The sequence below is a fragment of the Hyalella azteca genome, unplaced genomic scaffold, assembly GCF_000764305.2.
Source record: "Hyalella azteca isolate HAZT.00-mixed unplaced genomic scaffold, Hazt_2.0.2 contig5313, whole genome shotgun sequence".
NCBI classification, from domain to species: Eukaryota; Metazoa; Arthropoda; class Malacostraca; order Amphipoda; family Hyalellidae; genus Hyalella; species Hyalella azteca.
This window is the reverse complement of record NW_025935507.1, coordinates 1-13,732: the sequence shown is the minus strand read 5'-3', so window position 1 is coordinate 13,732 and position 13,732 is coordinate 1. Positions and strand designations below refer to the sequence as shown.

General features: G+C 42.5%; 1 protein-coding gene and 1 long non-coding RNA gene across 2 annotated transcripts; one reads left to right on the top strand and one right to left on the bottom strand.

Annotated features, from left to right (window-relative positions):
- Window positions 1-3: 3 nt before the first annotated feature.
- On the top strand, window positions 4-8,936 carry LOC108676427 (ATP-binding cassette sub-family C member 3; the record flags this gene model as incomplete). The annotated part of the gene is made up of 5 exons (XM_047880362.1): window positions 4-93; window positions 1,632-1,790; window positions 2,097-2,152; window positions 3,363-3,557; window positions 3,874-8,936. Coding segments are annotated over 5 exons (615 nt in total), but the record flags the coding sequence as incomplete, so codon positions are not given.
- Window positions 8,937-9,365: 429 nt separating this feature from the next.
- On the bottom strand, window positions 9,366-12,830 carry LOC108676426. The gene is made up of 2 exons (XR_001931175.2): window positions 12,591-12,830; window positions 9,366-11,412 (listed from the first exon to the last, which is right to left on the bottom strand). It is a non-coding gene; the product is annotated as an uncharacterized LOC108676426 (long non-coding RNA).
- Window positions 12,831-13,732: the final 902 nt, after the last annotated feature.

The following is a 13,732-nucleotide window of genomic DNA, read 5'->3' as shown; positions in this document are numbered from 1 at the left end:
GTGGTGCGGTTCAGCAAGTTCTCGACGCGGTACCGCAAAGGTCTGGACTTGGTCGTCAGGGACATAGACGTGACCGTCCAGTCCGGCGAGAAGGTCTTAATACCAAGTCCTTTATTCAGCTAGTGTATAAAGCCTGCATAGAAGCATAGAATACAGTAATACTGTACAAATTAATAGCTAATACTGTGATTATTTATAGTTAGTACGGTACCGTGAAGGTCTGGACTTGGTCGTCAGAGACATAGACGTGACCGTCCAGTCCGGCGAGAAGGTTGCGTCAACAAGTCTTTTATTTACCTAGTGTATAAAGCCTGCATAGAACGCAGTAATACTGTACAAAGTCGTAGTTAATACTGTACCTATTTATAGTTAATACTATACTTATTCATAGATCACGAGTTTGTGACGTGCTCTCGATTTTTTATGACCTTATAAAAATCTAAGAGGTTATGGAAATATTTTCTTAGATCGAGTAAATTGTGAGTTAGTGATGACAATCTTATGATAAATTATGATCAAAGCTGAATGTGTATCGATGGCTAACATAAAATTTTGCTCCAACCAAGAACGAAAAAATGAGAAGTACTGCAAAATTGAGTGCCATTTACGATGAATAATTGTAGAATTTAGTAATTCGTATATCATACGGAAGTTTCTGTCCTGTCTGGCAATTGCACTGAATTAATTGACAGTATTATCATTTTTTTCAATGGTACTACATAATTTGTAGTCTTGCTACATTAGGTCTTTCTGTCATGGCACCGTGCCTGGCTGTCATGGTGCTGTGCCTGGCTGTCATGGTGCTGTGCCTGGCTGTCATGGTGCTGTGCCTGGCTGTCATGGTGCTGTGCCTGGCTGTCATGGTGCTGTGCCTGGCTGTCATGGTGCTGTGCCTGGCTGTCATGGTGCTGTGCCTGGCTGTCATGGTGCTGTGCCTGGCTGTCATGGTGCTGTGCCTGGCTGTCATGGTGCTGTGCCTGGCTGTCATGGTGCTGTGCCTGGCTGTCATGGTGCTGTGCCTGGCTGTCATGGTGCTGTGCCTGGCTGTCATGGTGCTGTGCCTGGCTGTCATGGTGCTGTGCCTGGCTGTCATGGTGCTGTGCCTGGCTGTCATGGTGCTGTGCCTGGCTGTCATGGTGCTGTGCCTGGCTGTCATGGTGCTGTGCCTGGCTGTCATGGTGCTGTGCCTGGCTGTCATGGTGCTGTGCCTGGCTGTCATGGTGCTGTGCCTGGCTGTCATGGTGCTGTGCCTGGCTGTCATGGTGCTGTGCCTGGCTGTCATGGTGCTGTGCCTGGCTGTCATGGTGCTGTGCCTGGCTGTCATGGTGCTGTGCCTGGCTGTCATGGTGCTGTGCCTGGCTGTCATGGTGCCATGCCTGGCTGTCATGGTGCTGTGCCTGGCTGTCATGGTGCTGTGCCTGGCTGTCATGGCGCTGTGCCTGGCTGTCATGGCACCGTGCCTGGCTGTCATGGCACCGTGCCTGGCTGTCATGGCACCGTGCCTGGCTGTCATGGCACCGTGCCTGGCTGTCACGATACCATGTCCCGCAGGTGGGTAATCTAACCCAACCTTACCTAACCTTACCTATCCTAACTTTACCTCACCTCACCTAACCTACCGTGTCCCGCAGGTGGGTATCGTGGGTCGCACGGGGGCGGGCAAGTCATCGCTGACGCTGTCGCTGTTCCGTATCATCGAGGCCGCCGTCGGTCAGATCATCATCGACGGCGTCGACATCGCCAAGATCGGCCTACACGACCTGCGCTCTCGCCTCACCATCATCCCGCAGGTATCATCGTCTCACCATCATCCCGCAGGTATCACCGCCTCACCATCATCCCACAGGTATCATCGCCTCACCATCATCCCGCAGGTATCATCGTCTCGCAGCACTCATCATCCATGCTATAATGCTTGGATCGGATCCTTCTTGTGATCATGCCTATGTAATGTATTGCTTTCCCCGGGTAAACAAAAAGTACTGGTGCTCAGAAATAAAGCACCAGTACATTTTACTGGTGCTTTACCAGTCTTTACCAGTCTTTAACCCTCTCCTTACCACCTCCATGTACCACTAACCACTTGCCACCTCCAGGACCCGGTTCTGTTCAGTGGAACCCTGCGCATGAACCTGGACCCTACCACTGCCATGTACTGATTAGAATAAAGATGTCTACTCCTTCCTTCCTATTTTAGTTTAATTTATGGGTTGTACCTTGATGTAAATTATTTACGATTTTTACCCTACGACAAATTTATCCATTTCCAGTTATGACGTCAATCCTTTAACTTTTCTCTCCGTGGAATTTTTTAGTTCAGGTTTTAGCTATCCTACTGTTAGGTTTTAGCACGAGGCCGGGGCACAGTGAAAAAGTTCTCCCGCTGGCAGCTACGACTTGACAAGGGAAAGGATACAAATAAGCATGTCAACTCTTATATACTTAAAGACAGCAAATCCCACCCTAATACAGAACTGGGCACGGCAAAAATTGGCAACAAATTCCTAGGCCTAGCCTACCCGTATTTGCAATTCCCAACGAAGGCTACAATGCACGCTAATAATTTAACCTTCACAATAGTACAAATAAAGAGGGCTAAAATGGGGATAGTATTTAACCGATCCCAAAAAGAGGTACATCACCGGCGGGAATGAAGGCGAGCGTCGGCAGATTTCCTCGGGATTTATTCGGTCACACTCCGGCAATACTTGGCTGCGGCGTTCGTTGCTTCTCGGTGAGCTTTGTCTGAGGGTGTTTTCCGAAGGGTGTCGTGGTGTTATCTGAAGAGATGTCGTAATGTACGCTGGAAGACTCCCCGGTGACTCAATCCGGCAATACTTGGATTTGGCGTTGGTTTCTTCGGCGTTGCGGTCTAACGCGGAGGGTTGCTGCTTGAACACTCGTAGAACTTTGCTTCGATGTAACTCACTCTGAGCGCGTATAACCAGGCTCGCGTTGTAGCTTTTGGCCGTTGATACTAGTTGTCCGTCTTGAATCGTCGTGGTTAACTTGCAGCACTATCTCTCGCACCCGCGGAGCTGTTTCCACAAATGCGTCTGGCTCTCGGCTAAGTCGTAGAACGCCGCCCAGTAGCTCTAACCGCCACTAACGCCGATACGGAACTGGCTCGCGGTGGCCCGCTCGCCCCTTAAATACTTCCCCGGTCTCGCGCATGCGCGCTAGACGNCATCTGGTGTGTCTTGATACGCGCTGCTGCGCGTATCAAGACACACCATATCCATAATTATATAATTACTACTAGTACAATTAGTACTATTATATTTACTACGGTACTATAATTACTAATATTATAATTACTACTATACTTACTCCTATAATTACAATTATAAACACCATAACAGCGTGGGGCAGCGGCAGTTGGTGTGTCTGGCGCGTGCGCTGCTGCGCAAGACGCGCGTCCTGATCCTGGACGAGGCGACCGCCGCCGTCGACCTCGAGACCGACGACCTCATCCAGAAGACGATCCGCGAGCAGTTCTCTGCCTGCACCATCATCACCATCGCCCACCGCCTCAACACCATCCTAGACAGCAACAGGTACGAGTCCTGCACCATCATCACCATCGCCCACCGCCTCAACACCATCCTAGACAGTAACAGGTACGAGTCCTGCACCATCATCACAATAGCCCAACTATCACCATACGAGCATCTTATGGTGATAGCATCATCTTTACGCAGTTATTCAATTTCTCTTCATGCCAACTTTTTTCTTTCATTCTCAACTTCGGGCGTTAGATATAGATAACTAAATTGAAGCGTTAGTTAATATGTAACTACTATATCCCCTCCTATTATTACTTCTGCTATTAATAATAATAATAATAATAATGATAATAATGGACGCCCCTAGGGTGCTGGTGCTGGACAAGGGCGTCGTGCAGGAGTTCGCGCCGCCCGCCGACCTCCTGAAGAACAAACAGAGCCTCTTCTACAGCATGGCCAAGGACGCCGGCCTCGCCTCCTAGACTTCACTGCCTGCACTAGACTTCACACGCCTTCCTGCCTTCACTAGTATAGGTGTTGCCCTGCCTTCACTAGAATAGGTGTTGCCCTGCCTTCACTACTATAAGTCTCGGCTGCCAAAGCTGGACTGTACTCAAAACCAAGGTTGACTGTACCCAAAATTGTATAGGTTATATTTTGCAGCGATTAAAAATTGTCTTTTCTAGTTCAAGTCCAAATTTACTAAGCGGCTAACAAAGCTTTGAACACTGATTGTCCTAGGCTCAAAGTTCTAGTTTCACTTTGGATTCTTCAGAAATTACAAGTTGCTTACGCTAGCGTGACTTCTTCATCTACTAACCCTATAGAAAAGATGGACAATGTTTATTCTTCGATCCAATCGTCACTAATTACTGTGAAATTATTATTGATCAGTTTTCATCATAGCAAATTAAGCTTTTATCCTCTTTGTAAAATTCTTCAAAAAGCCGCTAAAAGCGAATAATATTCAGTCTACCACAGCGAGCGAATAACTCGAATATTATTCTGTAATTTAGCGTCTCTATTCTCCATGAGAAAATAATTTCTTACGTCATCTCCATTCAGACTGCAGCTATTGGGATTTGCATGCTCAATACGCTACCACGCTACCACGAACCTACACTCAGTAGGTTCCTACACCTACACGAACCTACACTAAATACGCTACCACGAACCTACACTCAGGAAAATAGATGTGTTGCTTCCTGCACATACCACAGATACGCTCTTCTACCAGTAGAAACTGTGTCAGGATGACCCACAATGGATAGCAAGTGAATTGTTATTAAGGCAAAGATATACTCGTTTCTGTTTATCTTTGTTTTGTTGAGGACTTCAGCTCCCGGCCGAAGGGTTTTATCTTCTGATGTTTGGGTCAGGAACTGCAGTTTATTATAAGGCTTCTATATTTAGCGATGTTAATTTTTATTCCTTAGGGTTATAGGCCGTAGACTTTTTTCTATGGGATTCTTGCTGTAAACTTTGATTTCAATGGAAACTTTTGAGTCACGTTTGGGACCAGGAATTTTGGTTTCTGATCGATGTTTGGAAGGCAAATTAGTTTTTCTTACTATTTAATTTTTCTATAACCCTTCACTGTTTGAACGGGGTTCCTGGCTTTTTGTTTAGATGTTCATCCTTTCTGAACTGATGGTTCCACCTACTTGTCGGCAGCCAAATATGTCAGTGTATTCAGTTAATGTAATAAGATAGCCATATTGCTGCTGCTGATGAACCAATGACATCATCACTATTCACAAGAATTGACCTCTCAATTTGAATGAAAGGAAATAACTTTTACCCGCTATTTTGCCACTCGTTATTGTTGTTCCAAACATCAGTACCGTTGATTAATTCGGTACGTTTTGCAAATAAAGCTAATTTATAGGAGCTATTGCCCTCGATATTTTGGTGGGGACTTTGGCGGGCATGGTTTCTATAAATATAATTGTTGTAACTAATTATAAGTTAATGTTAGCTTCGACACGCGTGACTCATACGGAGACCAAAGACTTGGTCTTCCCGTTAATTTTTGTTCGAAAGTCGTCGGTTTTGGTGAATTTTATGAAGCTGAAACCGATGTCCCCTAGAAATTCAAAGGCGAAATGAAATTTTTTTTTTTAATTTCATTCGTCATGAAAGATTCTTTCGCTTGAGTGCCTTATCGTATAATGGGACTTACGCACGGAGTGATGGGGCGATTCCTGACCACGCTGCGATCTCCGTAAGTCGTAATTGTCGTGTCTCTGACAGCCCAGTGTCTCGGACAACCCAGTGTCTCGGACGACCCAGTGTCTCGGACGACCCAGAGTGTGTCTCGGACAGCCTAGAGAGTGTCTCGGACAGCCCAGAGACTGTGTCTGACAGCCCTGAGTGTTTCTCGAACAGCCCAGAGAGTCTCGGAAAACCCAGAGAGTGTCTCGGACAGCCCTGAGTGTGTCTCGGACAGCCCAGAGAGTGTCTTGGACAGCCCAGAGTGTCTCTGATAGCCCAGAGTGTCTCGGACAGCCCAGAGTGTCTCTGACAGCCCAGAGAGTGTCTCGGACAGCCCAGAGTGTCTCGGACAGCCCAGAGTGTCTCGGACAGCTCAGAGTGTGTCTCGGACAGCGCTCGCTATGCGCGCAGTGCTAATCTTTCTATGTACTCAGCGAAAGTTCGTTGCCTCAGCTTTTTGCTGGAAATTTCGCTGCCGAGTCACTTGTTAGCTCATTTTGTTCGTTCTAACCACTCCATACTCTCATCGTATTCATTATTGATGCATTTCTTGGTGTATTCACTAAACAGTCTGATGTGTCTCAAAGCTTACTCATGTTTACGCGCGTAGGTCGTTCTTCACTTGACACTTCCACGCTCAGAAAGCCTGATCCATCGAGACACGGCCTTTCAAGCAAAATCCACCAATCATAGACAAGAAAATACAGCGTAAGTACTTACGTTCACTTAGCGAGTCTTGAAAGTATGACCCCGGAACGACTTGCGGCCAGCATGACTTCCAAATAATAAGCTATTGCTTATTATTTAATTGCAATAGCCTATCAATAAGCCTGTGAATAGCAATAGCCTATTGCTATTGACCTCCTGTAAAGGAGCTACTGAACCCAATAGTCGTACACACGAGGCCAGTAGTGTGGTAATTATTGGCAGTTTGCATTTGAAAATTGTACTGGCCGCCCCTAATGGCCCCATGGAAAAGCCCCTTCTTGGAGCTGGTCTAGTTCAGCCGTGTATGATTGGTCTGAATGACGCGTTGTATTTACGAGGATTGTGTAAAAATTGTTAAATGTGTTTTGTAAAGCGCACGCACTGAATTGGTCATCATTGGTAATTATCATTGGCAGTGGTGACGCTATAGTTAAATGCTTATCTCTTGTGTCATGGCGCAGGTTTTAGCAAATATTTCGTTGATGTGAGTGACGCATCGAAACATTCTCGAGCGGTAGGTGTTTAAATAGAAACTGTAAACGATATTCGTGAAGGAAGTTCTACATTTTCTTTGTTAAACGCAGGCGCTGAGTTTGTTATGTAAGTGATGAAGCTTTTCCCGTATATTAAATTTCCTGATTCAAAGGCTTTTAAGCCAATTACTATCGGTTATTGTAAAAGTTCTAAATTTGATCATAAATCGTGGTCGTAAGATGAAGAGTCACCCCGCGCTCCCGTGTAACCGTCACTGCCGTATGTTGATTCCCGTACGTATTACCGTAGAAAATGAATTGCACTGTATATCTTGATAGGTTTTGCCAACGCGCACCGTATTTTTCTAGTACGTAGACCTAGTGTTTCTAAATCATAGCCTTACGTGTCTTCCTAAGTATAGATGAGGTATTAAGACTTTATATTCCTCTGAGTAAATTACGCTTCTGGCAGGAATATCAGCGAGCTTATTTGCCATGGGGTAAACTTTAAGGTTCACATCACCCTTCTTGTCTCGGACTTTAATTTTGATGACGTGAACTTTATTTAATCATCAGAGACTCGCCAACTATCTTCCTATTGAAGGAATTGAAAGCATTTTTTAAAATTGAAAAGTCATGTTTTTGAAACACGAATTGTTGATCCTGTAAATTATCTATTGGTAGTTTTGAACTCCCGCTTGATTCGTTTTCTAGTATTCGATAATTTTATAATGTATTGTAAAATTTCTGACATTAACGAGTTTAAATGAATTCTTTTGTGTTGTTGCTAGATGTCGATGGCTTTAAATATTAAGCAAATCATAACCACAAGACTTAATTTATGCTAATCTGCATTCTGATCATTCCTATTTCAGGATAACGTTTCACTTTGATCACTTTTGTACTTATACTTTCTTGGTGTACTTATTTCTTTTCTATGTATTCAGTAATATTCTGCCGTATATCTCAGTGTACGTACTTAAATACTAAACAAATGACAATTTCGTTCTTACATTGCGAATGTACTTCCATATTTTGTTTCGCACTTGCATTGCATCGTTCCTTTTTTCGTACCCGGACATTTTTTTTTGTCATTACTTTTCAGGAACTTTTGGATCCTGCCCTAAATTTTTCGAAATTAGATAATCCGCCTATTTTTTCGAATTTGAATATTTCTTGTGTTATACACCCATTGCAGCGCCGTGTTAAGTTATGACGTTTGATGCTGTATTGATGTCAAGCGTTTGCTTAAATCGGAAATTCACTAGAAATTTAATAACGAGGAAAATTTCTCATAAATTCACCATAGCTTAGTTTCAGAGTTTAGCTCCATCGTCAGTCCACAAGTTCTAGAATATTAAAAAAACAGTTGTACGAACTGTGATTGTAACAGCATTCTACTATTTTCAACCTGACGATAGAGCTGGACTCTGGAATCGTTTTATGTGGCAAGATATGGTGAATTTCTGTGTAATTTGCTTTGCTTTAAATTACTTGTACGATTCTGAGTCCAGCGCTTAAAGCTTCGTGATTAGATATTTAGCCTTTACTTTTCAGGTACATTCTTGTTGTGTATACCGCCGTTAAATTTTTCGAACTTAGATATTATTTACATTTGTATAACTTGATTTGTCATCGAAAATTGAATACATTTTGTCGAGAAATATTAATTGTAACGCTGTGACCGTCAAAGACGAACGATACTCAAGATACAGGGTCCGTGCACCGGTACAATGGCCGCAGTTAGCAGGTCGCGTGCGTCGGTGTATAGTTAATTAAGTGGTCTAGTAGTTGTACTAACACTGCAATAACAACACAATTCTTTATTGTTTATAATTGTCATATTGTGTCTTCTCCTAATCCATATTAGCTTTTTGTGAACTGACGTAAAAATTATTTTTTTCGGCGAGGTGACGTAGAGTTTGTTACACTGTGTCGCCAGTTGGTCAGGATAGTGCATGTTGTAGGTGCTGTCTTAAAAGGCTACTTTGTTGATCGAATCATGAACGTTGAAATATAATAATTTTCGAGAGAACCATCCTGTTTCGTACCCCACAGCATTTGTGTTGATGAGCACCCCATGGAAAAAGCTACCACCATCCTCGTCACTGAAGTCAATACAAACAAATCTTCTGAATATTTCATCTTCAATATCTTCCTAGTAACATTTGAACGGCTTTGGGTTACTCTTACCTCTTTAACACAAATGTGAATGTATTCGTAACTTTTTATCGTTCAAACTTAACTAAAGTTTTAGAGATATCTATTTTTGAATACAAATTGCATTTAAAACCTCGGGGGAAAACGTCTACGCGACAGATAACGGAGTGGAGAAACCTTCAATATACGCACTTCTCTACAGCGAGAGTTCCAAACAAGATAAGCGTTATCTTTCCTTCCAAATCAGTGATTTACAACGATGGCATCCCAGATGTCGTACAAGGATTCGAATGAATGCACGGACAAACATACATATGCGTATATAATTAATTGAATAATAATTAAACGTAGATAATTATCAGGTCATGAACAGTTGCACGAATATATAAATACAAGAAGACTCGTAAGATCTCGGTCGCACGATTCTAGCAGGCATGTAACATTAGAAATCAAGATTACTTGATTGTTTCTTCTTCACTGATTAACTTACCATGAATGTGTTAGGACAGACTAACTACTGTCTGGAATGAAAGAGATTTTAATCATGTTATGTACATAATAAGAAGGTTAACTACACGAGTACAACTTTTAATTCCACATTACAGTAGACCATGTAATACTTGTACATTACAACACTTGAAAAACCTAATAATACCCAAGCTAAATTTGCCTTCGATTTAGAAGACACAGGGACACTGTACCAAGAGGATAAGGTCGTCTAGAGAAGGGAAACTCAACATAATTATATTCAAAATATAGCGACACGTCGAGAAAATTACGATTACGTCGATGAAAGAACGAATACGTTAAGAAAAACTGAACGAAAAATCCGAGAAGAATTGAATGAAATATCCGAGAAGAACTGAATGAAATATCCGAGAAGAACTGAACGAAACCTACGAGGAAAATTGAACTAAATATCGAGAAAGAAAAGCGAGTGCGTCGAGAAAGAAACAATCCGTCGAAAAAGTCAAGTATGGAGCGAAGAGAGCAACACGGCGGGGAACGAAGGATAACGTAGAGGAAAAAAATAATGCGTCGAGGTCAGGACGGATGCGTCAGGACAAAACGAATAAGTCGAGTGAAGAACGAACATGTCTAATAGAAACCAAATTGTTTACAAAAGAACGAAGACGATCAAACAAATCACGAAACGTTTACAAAAGAATGATAAGGTTTAGTGAATTTCTAATATATACAAAAAAGAATGTGATGTCATTTCTAGCACCAGAATAATAACTAGGAATGTGGCCAGAGTCTCGGGAGATTCATATGAGAAAATTAGCGTAGCATTTAAAGATAAAAGAGGAAAATAGCAGACATACTTTCCCAGGAGCCTAACGCTTAAATAGGAACCCAACAAGACTTATTAACTACCATTTATATGATCAGATAGTTTCAGTATCATTAAGCTCGACTATGATACAACAGCTCAATGCACGATACTCTAAAGAAAATGTACAAATAAAGATAATTCTAGAATACCAACATTTTTTATGACAGTAAGTTGAAAATTTCGCTCATATGCAATCATGACACAAATTAACAATAATTTGCATGATAGTTGCACAAAATTAAATCGGGAAGACAGCAACACTGGATGAGTGATGAATGAGGTTATATGTACAGCTCGCTAAGCCAAATGATCTCCTTAAATTTATTAGTATATAATATAATTTTCACTAACTTAACAGATTCATGTGGTTATATACCAGATCTTATTCATTCATTTTCGTCAGACATTTATTCATCTCAACTCGTACACAAATGCAACAATAACATTTACTGCGGCAGTATCAGACGATGCTGGCGCCAGCAGTGGCTGACGAGGGCGATGTCAGCAGCAGCGCCTGCGACGAAGATGCGCTGGCTGATGACGTGTCGCTGCCGCCGCTGACGGCTGACGCGCTGCTAAGCGGCGTGCCAGGCATCGAAGGATGTTCAGTGTCAGCTGTCTGACTCGTGCTGGCGCTGCTGACAGCTTCCCTTGCTGTGCCATCTCTCATGCCACTACTGCCACTATTTCTACGACCACTGCCGCTATTCTTACTGCCATGTCCGCTATTCTTATATCCCCTTCCGGTATTCTTGCTTCCGGAATTCTTACTGCCACTTCCGGTACCTTTACTTCCATTTCCGGTAACTTTACTGCCACTTCCGGTATTCTTACTTTCACTTCCGGTACCTTTACTTCCACTTCCGGTAGCTTTACTGCCAGTCTTAGCACCGAGATTTACCTCGTCTGCGACGACCATTTCACCGCACGTCACTTCATTCGTCGCCTCCGTTAACGATCTTCGTCCTACGCCGCTGCCGAATTTAGTGCATCGCTCGCCTTCATCGTCACCTGACTGTTGGATGACGAATGATATGCACAGGAATTAAGAATCCCGAAAACAATGGAAACATTAGTAATGCGGGCTAAATATTACCATAAATATATCCCTAAATTTCACCCTAAATATAACCCTAAATATTACCCTTAATATGACCCAATATAGTACCCTAAATATAACCCTAAATTTCACCCTAAATATTACCCTAAATATCACCCTAAATATAACCCTAAATATCACCCATAATATAACCCAAAATATCATCCTAGATATAACCCAAAATATTACCCTAAATATCACCCAATATATCACCTAAATATAACCCAAAATATTACCCTAAATATAACCCAAAATATTACCCTAAATATAACCCAAAATATCACTGTATTCGAGACGGATACATAGTCCCAAGTTCAGCAAACTTTATAGAAATCGCGGCATAATTTAAGAGATCAATTTTTTTTGTTATAACCCGACATCAAAAGAGACATTAGTGGTGCGGCTAAATATCACCTAAATATTATTGAAGGTATTCGAATACGGATACATAGTACCAATTTCAGTAAACTCTGTAGAAATCGCGACATAATTTCAAAGATGGAGTTTTTGGTTAAATTTTTAGAAACACTAAAAGTTTTCAAGTAGATTTAAATGGAGACTTTTCTGGATGGAATAATAAATGAAATAATGTGTTATAATATTCGTGCAAAAAAGGCAAATTGCGTTTAAGAGTATACAAACTAGGAGTAGAGTAAAGATGATGGTAAGCAACCGCATTCCCTTAGTGAGGCAAATAAAGGAAACTGAAATGCCAAAACCCGAACAGAACGGAAGAGTGAGCAGCTAGCATAAAATAATGTCGGTTTACCGGCTCCCATGTTAAACAATGAGGAAAATGTACAGCCTGATACCCCATTCAGCAAAAGTGCGATAAAAAGAAAGTGCGATATTTACTAAGACTATTTATATAAAAATAGAAGATATACAATATGTACACGAGTATCAGCAAAATAAGTGGTTTCCCACCATTATATGACTGAGACCGCGTGCTCAGCAAGATAAAACGCTTATATATTAAAAACTGAAACATGAGAGTATATTTTGATGTTTCTTCAAGAAGTTGAAGATTAAGCCTAGGAAGAGTTTCTGTACGCGATAATTGTAATAAAAAGCTAATGTTTTGAAGGACTCACAGCGATGCAGTTAGTCAAGGATTAGTGAAGGATGCAATCAAGGATAAAGTTGCTCGCGGGCGACCGAGAGAGACGAGGACGAGTTAGCGACATCGTCGGACGATGGGCGACGTTGGACGTCATCGTCAGGCGACGGTGAGCGACGTAGGACGTCATCGTCGGACGATGATGATGGACGAGGCAGCAGCTTGCTCGTCTCAAGGGCCGGCGCCGTGGTCGACAGGCGAGGCGACAGACACGGCGTCTGCTGGTGTTGACGGGGGCGACGTGTGTTGACGGGGGCGACGTGTATTGACGGGGGCGACGTGTGTTGACGGGGACGACGTGTGTTGACGGGAGCAACGTGTGTTGACAGGGGAGACGTGTGTTGACAGGGACGACGTGTGTTGACGGGGACGACGTGTGTTGACGGGGGCGACGTGTATTGACGGGGACGACGTGTGTTGACGGGGACAACGTGTGTTGACGGGGACGACGTGTGTTGACGGGGTCGACGTGTGTTGACGGGGACGACGTGTGTTGNGTAAAGTGACAGCTGTCTCTTATACACATCTAGATGTGTATAAGAGACAGGTATTGACGGGGGCGACGTGTGTTGACGGGAGCGACGAGTGTTGACGGGGGTGACGTGTGTTGACGGGGCGACGAGTGTTGACATGGCGTTAGTTAATATAAATTCAAGTTATTTCAAGTCGACGGATGTTGACGGGAGTTGACGTGGGTGAGCGGAAATCGACATAAGGAAGAGACAAGGAGGGTCACATAACACAAATGAATAAAAATTAATAACAAGGCAGATCGCATTGTACACATGAATAATAATTAATAACAAGGCAGATCGCATTGTACACATGAATAATAATTATTAACCTGCAGCCTTGCAATAATGTGAATCCCTGTGGGCAGGAATAACAGCTCTGTTAATTGTTATTAAAGAGAAACTGCAGCATAGAAGAACCTTTGGATAATAATCATGAAGAAAATCTTTATTAATAATATGGTAATTAAGAACATTTTTATTAATAAACATGAAGAACCCTTAGATGATAAATTCAAAGTACCAACATAAGATTATACTGATGTGACTTGTTAATATTTATAGGTTAATAAATACCCTGAGATAAAAGTTCTGAAAAACCATA